Source organism: Pygoscelis adeliae, unplaced genomic scaffold (assembly GCF_000699105.1).
Source record: "Pygoscelis adeliae isolate BGI_AS28 unplaced genomic scaffold, ASM69910v1 Scaffold294, whole genome shotgun sequence".
Classification (NCBI taxonomy): Eukaryota; Metazoa; Chordata; class Aves; order Sphenisciformes; family Spheniscidae; genus Pygoscelis; species Pygoscelis adeliae.
Window position 1 is genome coordinate 1873067 of NW_008824722.1, and position 9650 is coordinate 1882716.

At 52.3% G+C, this 9650-nt stretch overlaps 2 protein-coding genes across 2 annotated transcripts in view; both read left to right on the forward strand.

The window, feature by feature from the left end:
• Positions 1–11: 11 nt before the first annotated feature.
• On the forward strand, positions 12–3984 carry CUTC (cutC copper transporter; the record flags this gene model as incomplete). The annotated part of the gene is made up of 6 exons (XM_009323317.1): positions 12–219; positions 1212–1247; positions 1671–1804; positions 2401–2428; positions 2842–2947; positions 3547–3984. Coding segments are annotated over 6 exons (624 nt in total), but the record flags the coding sequence as incomplete, so codon positions are not given.
• Positions 3985–7199: 3215 nt separating this feature from the next.
• ABCC2 (ATP-binding cassette, sub-family C (CFTR/MRP), member 2) overlaps positions 7200–9650 on the forward strand; it is a 19022-nt gene continuing 16571 nt past the window's right edge. Inside the window, exons 1-3 of the mRNA XM_009323318.1 lie at positions 7200–7241; positions 7813–7986; positions 8456–8581. Of these exons, the coding sequence (XP_009321593.1) occupies positions 7200–7241; positions 7813–7986; positions 8456–8581 (342 nt within the window). The remainder of the gene's footprint in view (positions 7242–7812; positions 7987–8455; positions 8582–9650) is intronic.

Genomic DNA, 9650 nt, shown 5'->3' on the forward strand with positions numbered 1-9650 from the left:
CGCCCCCCCAACTCCTGCAGGTGGTGAAGCAGTGCGTGAGAGTCCCCGTGTTCGTGATGATCCGACCTCGTGGCGGAGATTTCCTCTACTCGGACCGGGAGGTGGAAGTGATGAAAGCCGACATCCGCCTTGCCAAGCTGCACGGGGCCGACGGGCTGGTGTTCGGGGCCCTCACTGAGGACGGGCGCATTGACACAGAGCTCTGCACGGCGTTGCTGGGTAAGAGCGTCTCCAGTCAGACATGCTGTGCCGAGCTCCGTGCTGTGACTGGGGCCGGGGGTTCAGTGCTGCTCTGTCCGATGCTGTAGAAGGAACTGCAGGGTGCCTTGGTCTGCGCGCCTTGTCTGTGGTCTCGCCGTCTCTCTCTACCTTCTCCGGTTTCACGTATCGTCATACCTGTGAGACATTAAATAGGTAAGAAGCTTTGCAGATCAAAGACCGCTGCCCCAAGCAGTTCACACAGAGTTTGAGGCCACCTGGGACATAATAGCAGGGTCTAAGAAGGAGAGAGGCTCAGGTGAGCTGCTTTGAGGGCATCGGAGTATTAAACTGTTGGATTCTTTCCCTTCTTCATTTTCTTTGCCCTTCGTTCTTTTCCTTACATCGCTGCTACAGGTGTCTAGCAGCAAAAGAGGGGGGTCTTGCCAGGATTTGCATCCAGTAGAGCAATGAGGTGCTCTGCTAGAACCCGTGTTTCCAGGGCAGGAGGCAGCTGGATTTCTTTTCATAGAAATAAATAACCTTTGCCCAGTAAGTAGAGCCACACTGGTGAAGTTTGCTGTGGTCTGAGATAGGGCAGAAAGTATAGGTAGTGAAAGAAATCACAAAAATCAACTCTCCTGCTTTCAAAGAGCACTGGTCCTGTCCCTTCCCCCGGTAGATGAGACAACTTTCCTGCTTCCTTCCTGCAGATAAAGACATCTCTGCTGGGAATGAGGGTTCTGCATGATCCAGATGAGATGGGGGATTTTGGTGTTAGTCATAAAAACAAAAGGTTTGTTGCTTCCTCAAAGGGCAGAAGAACTCTTCCCCACCAAAGAGCCTGGCCTCAGAGAAGCAGCTGTGTTGTTTCCAGCAAGTACTGGGAGTCTTCTGAGCTCCTCAGGAATGGCCCGAGAAGCCTTTGCCCTCTTTCATCTCATGTGCTTTTCTGGTTCTAGCACAAGCGACTCTGTGCCAGCCCCGACTGACCATATGTCTTCTTATTGCAGCTGTGTGCCGTCCCCTGCCAGTCACATTTCACCGAGGTGAGTCGCCTGGGACAGTGGCCCTGGCAGGGACCCCGCTGCCTGGGGAAGGTGGGGCTGGGAGGGAGCTGAGCTTAATGAACTTTGGTTGTTCTTTGGAGGGGGGAAAGCTCTGTATGCTGTGCAAGAGCGGGCTGTGGCTGGGCTGTTCTCCCCGGAGGGGAAAGGTCCAGGGGGTCCAGGCTTGGAGGATGTGTCGCTGCCCTGTGTGGAGAGGAGGTGTCTGAGGAGCTGAGCACGGTGGCCCTGCCACTGCTGGGGGGGGGGAGACATTACAGTCAGGAGCTGTGGCTCCCCACGGGGGTGGCCAGCTGTGAGAAGGACCCTTTCCGTCATTGTCTCCTGGGCTCCTGAGCTGGCTGCGGGACAGGGCTTGAGCACGATTTGCTGAGTGATTTCTGAGCTGTTGTGTTGGTCTCTCAGCCTTCGACATGGTGCACGACCCTCTGGTGGCATTGGAGACCCTGATTTCTCTGGGGTTTGAGCGGGTGTTGACGAGTGGCTGTGACAGCTCAGCGCTGGAAGGATTGTCCTTAATTAAGAGGCTTGCGGAACAGGTAAGTGTTCTCTGTGCTCCCCTGGGTTACTGTGGCTGCTTCCTGGGCATTGCCTGGAGGCAGCTGCCTTACGCTAGGCCTCATTTCTGTAAGGGAACTTCTGTCGAGGAGCACTTGCCCTTCTTGTCTGGCTTGGCTTCAGTTTGTTTTCCCAAGTCCACGTGGGCTGGGGAAGCCTCTCACAGCAAAGACTTGCTGGGTTGTTCTTGCTCGCAGACTGGGAGGCGGGCGGTAAGAGTTGGTTTCAGCAGCTGATGTGATTAGCCCACGTAAACAGCAAAGTGAGGTCCCTGCTGGGGTCTCACAGTTGCTGTTAGGAAAATGCAACAGACGTACCTGAGAGGCAGCTAGGTGGGATAGAGAGGTAGGAGGAAATGGTGACAAGCTGTCTTAGCTGTAACTGCAAATTCTTTTCCACTTTTCCTTTTAAAACATGAATAGTACAAAAAAGGTGGGTGAGAGTGAACGAATCCTAAGTCATGGTGACCTCCATGAGCTTCTGGAAGGTGCTGCGTGTAAGGCTTCTTTGCCTCCCCACAAATGCATATGCGGATGTAGTGCTGAGCAATATCAGTAACATGTTGTTATTCTTTCAGGCGAAGGGCAGAATTGTGGTGGTGCCAGGTAATGGTTTTTTGTCATCTGTAACAGGTCCTGTAGTCCCTAGCCCCTGCTTCCTAGCCTCTTGCCCTGGGATGTGCTGTCTCATCTGGCTTTCCGAGCCAGGTCCCCAGGAGAAGGAGCTCCTGCCCTGGCACGAGTAAAGGCCATGCAGCCAGCTGGGTATGGCGGCATATGGCAGAGCCCTGCAGCTGCTGCTCACTGGTGGATTTGGGGACAGCTCTAGATCTGCGGGAGAACATGAGCCAAGGCTTCTCCGGCCTCTTTCCATGTGCCCGGGTCTCTGTTGTCCCAAGGGCTGTCTTTTCCCTTCAGTGTAGATGGCGCTTGTCCCCTGGGGGGTAGGTCCCGGGGTGATGTCAGGTCTGGGACAGTGCCATCTGCGCTGTGTGTGACGTCGGGATTCTTCCCGCCAGGGGGTGGCATCACGGAGCGCAACCTGCAGAGGATTCTGGAAGGCTCCACTGCTTCTGAATTTCACTGCTCTGCTCGCTCAGCCCGGGACTCGGGGATGAAGTTCAGGTAACCGGTCATTTATTTTTATTTTTTAGCAAAACTGTACAAGGGAAAAGCTGGATTAATGTGAAGATGAGTTTGTAGAACAGGCCTAAATTTCAAACAGCTTCCTGGGTGCTAATTGCGCTCTTGTGGTTGGGATCATGATGCCTGGCTCTGTATTCTGCAGTGTATGAATCCAGCGGTGCTCATCATCTGGACACGAGCTCCATGCAGAACCGGATCCTTGGGGCATGCGTTCTGCTGCTGCTGCCCTATAGGGCTTGTGAGCGCACTTGTGTGGCACTCGGGAAGGCAGGTTCCGGTGTCGTTGCCTTAGACCTTTAACAGAAGCGTGTAGGATGTGGGAGGCCAGTGGGATGTGCCTCTGAGGAATGAGGGAGGAGTGGCGTACATCTGTCCACAGGTCTGCACTGGGTTTCTGTTGATGCTGTTGTTTCTTGCCTTTGGATGAGTCTTCTTTCTATTACTGTCTCATCTTTGGTTTGGGTGGCACCAGCAGGTTCTCTGGCCACTGCTGAGACTAGGGGAGACAGTGGGTTTTTCCTAGCGTGCCTTACTCATCTGTGTCACCTGCAGATAGTAACCGGTGGTTTTCCTGACAGAAATCCGAACGTTGCCATGGGAGCGTCCTTCTCTGCCCCTGAATACTCCATAAAGGTGGCAGATGTGGCCAAAGTGAGGACCCTGAACGCGATCGCAAAGAACATTCTGTAGTGGAAGGCACCGTGCTGGGACAAGAGCGCTGAGACTCCAGGGTCTTCCCTGCCACATGGACAGACGGGTACCGCTTCCGTCCTCAGGCTGCAGAGGATGTGAACTGGGTGATGAAGCCTGACATCTCTTCCCTTGGCTTCCCCTGAATGACCAGTCCCTGGCCTGGAAACTTAGGTTGGCCATTTTAAATAAAAGGACTCATTCCCAGATGTTGCGGCAACAAGCTGTCTGGCAGTATTTGGGAGGAAGGGAGCTGAGCAAGTAGGGGGACTGAATTGTGTAGCACTGCATGTGATTGTCAAATAAACACTGCAGCTGCCCCCCTCCTGCTGTGCTTTTTTAAAATTTATTTATATTTTACGGGCAAGACTGTGATCTGTGTTGCATAGCTTGAATTAATCAGGCCCCTACTGCACCGGGGGAGAATACAGTCGCATCCAGAATGCCAGGGAGGGAAACATCATAGCCACAGCTGGAAAACAAGGCCTGCTGTGGTCACCCAGTAGGCTAGCTGGGGATTAGCAGCGCAGCAGCTGCTAGGTAGAGAGAAGCACATTGTTACGTAGAGGTGATGAACACATTAAATTCTAAGGGGAAGGAGCTTCTAACTACCTGACTGATTAGGTGAGGTAGTTGTGAGGCATCCTGGGCTGTGGGCTGTGAGTGCTTGAAGTGGGATGGGCGTATGATGAGATTCCGTGGGAGGACAAGGTGCTTTTTCTCAGGGAGTTTCCAGGTCCTTTTCCCAACGTGACGCACAAACTGCTTGTTCTCCAGACAGTGCTCAGGGGAACGTGCCTGTGGGGTTATTGCTGCCTCGTCAGAATTGAAGCCTTAGACTCATTTCAGTTACCCTGCAAAATATCCAATGAACGATCTGAATGGCGTCAGAGCGGTCCATTAAAAGAGTAGAGACTCAGAGATAAAGCACCTTTATTCTTGCTGCCTGCTCTTCTCTAAAAGATCCACAAAGCTGAAGAGAATCCCCCTGACAGCAGAGATAGCGGACCTTCTTAGGAAGCAAAAAACAGGGTTCAGATCTGTCTGCCCGTCTTGGCAATAGCATACAGCCTGTGAGGATGTACAGGAAAATGTAATATTTGACAAGGTGGCAGCACCTTTTGTCACCTTAGGCAGAATCAGGTCATTGAAAACCCATAACCAAGACTAACTACATACCTTCAGCTCAAAGGGTACATCCGCCTTTTCACATGGATCCATCAGAGGTATCGGTGTCTCCCAAAACACACCTCAGGAATGTACGTGGTAGTTCTCAGCGTAGGAGCTGGGAGGGGGATGGCTGCTTAGTGCTGGTGTCAGAGCCCGCTTCAGCACTGACAGACGTGCAGGCAGTAGGAAGGATCCAAACTCGGAAGGATCCAACTCAGGAGAGGAAATGATTAAATTTGTGGTTATAGTCAATATAGTTCAGAATACCTGATTTAAGAGTTCATGGCTTATGTTGTGAGATTTCATGAGTCACGGTGATGATTAAGATACCGGTAGCTCAATTAATGTGAATATTCTGCTGACACCTGCCCCCAGCATCATAAACGCAGAGTTTGGTTCTTTCCTTTCATGTAAAGTTTAAAAAAAGAAAAAAAAAAAGGAAAGAAAAAAAGGCTTTTGAACTCATGTGGGGTTACAGCATAACAAAGCAGAGAAACAAACCCTTCAGAAACAGAGATGAGCAGTGAGGGCTGGACTAATTTGTAGGTTGCCTTGCAGAAGCCTCTGTCCTGGACCAGACCCTGTGCGAGACAGGCATGAAGCAAGGCCTAATATTGAAAACTTAAGTGATAGGATGGTGGACAACAGGTGGGTAAAGGCAGGGAAGCACAGGGAAGCGGTGTGGCATTGTTGGCCAAAAAGGTCTTACCGCTTTGATTAGCTTGGTCCCAGTGAATATTTTCTGGGTATTGTAGTGAAGGGAGCTTTATGGAAGGAGCTGAAGGACAGCGAGGTGGCTTTGTGGGTTTTTAGGAGGAGCATGTCCCAGTTACGAGGGTAGAGAAAGTGGGGGTGTGCTTGCTTTGAACATTAAAGATAACTGGCATCCTGTGCTGAGCAAAGCACTTCAGCTCTGAATGAGAGACCAAAGATGGGGTGAGGATGGGCTGTGACGTACTGAAAACCGAGAGAAGCGATGGGGCAGAGCACTAAATAGGAAGGTGTCACAAGCAAGTGTTCCCCTTGGCAGGAGCGCTCCAGGTGGGTACGAGGAAGGCCAGAGGACACCTGTGCCAGCGAGCAGAAAGAAGAATCACATCAGCACTCTGGATGGAGAAGGGCTGAGGGAGTGACAGCTCCATTCACTTACTTCTTTTCCATTGCATCAGATTGCTGCTCTCAGCAGCAGTGTATTGGTTCTGGCCTGGAGGACCTAGCACTAGGGGTAGCTTTATTTACAAAAACAAGTGGATTTAATCAGACAAGCCAATAATAATTAACCGATGAGTTGGACATCGAACCTTTCTCTGGTATTGAAGGTAAGGGGGTTGTTCCTGACCGATTACTTATTGTATCACCCTTGGCTTCTGAGCTATCTACTAACTCCATGAACAATGAGACAGCAGAATCCCTGCAGTCACCCTCCTCTCCCCTTTTACCTACTGCTCCCCAAGGGCATGCATGATAAAGCATATTCAGTTCCAGCCTTAGAGTAGCACCATCCCCACCTGCCCCCACACCTGCATCTTTCTAAGCAGCAGGGTGATGACTTAGTGGCAGTCGCCCTCCTCAGGAACGGTCCTCTGGCTGTCTCAGATGTTGGGGGTTGCCTTAAAATGAAGACTCAAAGTCTCTTTCGGGTTTTGCGGTCAGCCAGCTGCCGTAACATGCAGACAACACAGAGATGTGGGAAAGGGAGAAGCAAAAGGAAAAGCTGTGAAAGTCTCCAGGCTCTGCAGGCCAGAAGGAATTGGTAAAAGGAACCCCGATCCCGGGGACTCACAAAGACCACTGCAGCATGCGGTCAGCTCAGCTGCCAGATGCTGCAAGTTCCCAGGCGTGGAGCACTGCTGGCGTCCTGGGCCTCCTTGCTGGGTGGCACATGAGAAAAAGGGTACTGTCTTCTCTGGCTCCTGAGGGACCAGCCCTTGCTGGACTTTTTGGCAGCGTTTGGCAGGCTTGTTCTGGCAGGAAAGGTCTGTTGCACCAAAGTAATGTCTTTAGTGGGTCCATATGAGCTTGTCTCTGTTGATGTGCACTGATAAAAGGCTGTGGTTTCTGAGCAACGGCTGTGGTGTCCTGCAGTGGCTCTGTGACAGTGGCTTTCCTGCATCTCCCCTTTGATCTCTTTCTTGGGTCTTCCTCTCCTCCCTTCCCCAGAGCCCAGGCAGTTCCAAAGCCCTTTTGGTCACTGCTTTGGTCTGTGGTGTTGTGCAATGGCACCAAGTTAACAATTAACTGCGTGTCATCAGGGATTTTGTCCCAACACCACTTGAGGTTGTGTGGGGACTTTTGACCCAAGCATCCACTCAGGACTCTCGCAGCCAGGCAGAGCGAGGGGAAGGAGTCGCTGTCTCTTCTCCCTTGAGCCATGTCGGCAGCCCTGGAGGAGTTCTGCGGCTCCGTCTTTTGGGTGAGTGGCTGCATCACCCCCATCACCCGTTCTTGGGGTAGGACGCCCAGTGGAAGGGGAGAGCAGTAGATCCCCAGGCTCACAACTTCTTCAGCCAGTGGGACCCAACTGCCAGCGGTCAGCAGAGGTTCTGGTATTTATCCAGGACTGCCACGGCACTGAGCGCTGTGCACTGCCTGCGTGGTATCCACGAGACAACGATGCAAATGACAGTTCCCTGAGTGAGCCCTGTCCTGTTTTAGCCCCACAGCCCAGCTGGGAACACAGGACACCCTGCACGGGCCTCTCGGGGAATGATTTGGGTCCAGCTGCTGCAACTGGCTTGGCTCCAGCAAGGGGTGGTTGTGGGGGAGGCCCTCCCAGGTTCAGGCAGATAGATGGGTAGGGGGACATCACACGGGACCTTGGCTGAGTGCTGAAATGCTCAGCCAGGAAGGTGGGTGTTGAGGAGGGGGGTGTGATGGGGTGGAGGAGGGTGGGCAGGAGCTATAGGAGTGCTGGCTCTTGTGCTGTGAGCCAGGTGAGGGTCAAGCCATCCCAAGTGACTTCCGTCTGTCCTTGCTGCCCCCAGAATGCCTCCTACCTTGCTCGTCCGGATGCCGACCTGCCCGTGTGCTTCCAGCAGACTGTGCTGGTCTGGGTCCCCCTTGGCTTCTTCTGGATTTTGGCTCCCTGGCAGCTCCTGCCCATGTGCAAATCGAGAGCCAAGAAATCATCTGTGACCAAACTCTACATCATCAAACAGGTAGAGTGGGGCTGAGGGGGCACAGAGGGCAGGCTGGAGCAGCCTGGGATGGAGGGGTGGTGAGTGGAAAGCCTCTGGGATGGAGTCAGGTGTGGGATGGAGAGATGAGAAGTGTAGGAGAGAAGGAGCAATGGGCTAGGGCACCACATGGGGCTGAAATGTAAAGGGCGGGCAGAGGGGATAACAGGGACAGAGGGGATAACAGAGCTGGGATGTACTGGGAGGGAGGGCAGAGGTGTGTACTGGAACCTCTCATCTTGTGGGCTGTTATCCTCCAAGCTTAAAATGATGGCAGTGCTCCAGCTTCACAGGGCCCTAGAAAGCTTTTCCAGGCCAGGTTTGGGTTGGAAAGGGTGTTAACGGTGTATGGGACACCGTGCTTTTATGCCTAACTGTGTTGTCTGCCAGTGGTTCCCAGTGCCCACGATGGGCTGGGTCTCCCCTCACGGCTGCTCCCCTCTCCCCGCAGGTGCTGGCTACCTTGCTGATGCTGACGGCAGTGGCAGAGTTGGCCCTGGCATTTGTAGAGGACACAGAGCAGGACCCCCTGCCAGCTGTCCAGTACACAAACCCCAGCCTATACATCGCCACCTGGGTAAGGGATCAGCCCGTAAATGTGCTGTGCGTCACCAAAGAGACAGGGTGTGAGGCCGTGGGGCCAAGCAGCAGAAAACTTCCCATAGCACAGAGATCAGCTGGAAGCCATGTCCACGAGGGAAGCGTAGCCTGGAGGATGGGTAGGGGCTAGCCCTGAATGTGTGTGGGTGGTGCACAAGGGCGATAGGTTGAGGGCAGGAGTCTGGTCGTACGGTGCTCCCTCCTTTTATCCTTAAAACTGGGAGAGGTACTATGCCTGTGACCATAGCTGAGTTTTCTGGCAGAAGCCTTAGTAGCAGCAGTATGGGTTTCACAGGGTTGATTGCACAGCGTGAACATCAGACCATGGCTTGCTGCTCTGATGTCTCACAGCTTCCCATGGGTTACAGCTCAGTTTTGTGTGGAGAGTCGAGAAGTGCCATAGGATACCCAGGCAGAGGAGAAAGCTGAGGACATAGGGGCTATTAGCTTGATGGAATACATGCATGGAAGTTGCAGATATTTTGTATGAGACATGGGATATTCTAACAGTCTTAACAAAGCCATAACGCTCAGGAGCTACACTTAAATGCAAAACTAACACCTCAATTTGCTATCCTTCATATTTTATCATGTCGTTTAGTTTCACGTGCAGAGTTCATGTGATATATAAGCCAAGGAGACTTGGCTTCATATTTTATCATGTCATTTAGTTTCACGTGCAGAGTTCATCTGATATATAAGCCAAGGAGACTACCCAGAGAGGCTGCGCTGCTGGGTCTCTGATCTGGCTTCAATTCCAGGTCTGGAGGCAATACACAGGAGACAGGGTGTGACTCCTCACGGCTGGGCATATCTGAGAATCTGGGGTGACAAATAAAAAGAGAAATAGTGCCCTGCCGTAATGTCAACATGTCTTCAGACCTTGCTTTTTCTATGAGGAGCCTGATCTTATGTCATAGAATCATAGAATCATTAAGGTTGGAAGAGACCTCTAAGATCATCAAGTCCAACCGTCAACCCAACACCACCATGCCCACTAAACCACGTCCCTAAGCGCCTCATCTACCCGTCTTTTAAATACTTCC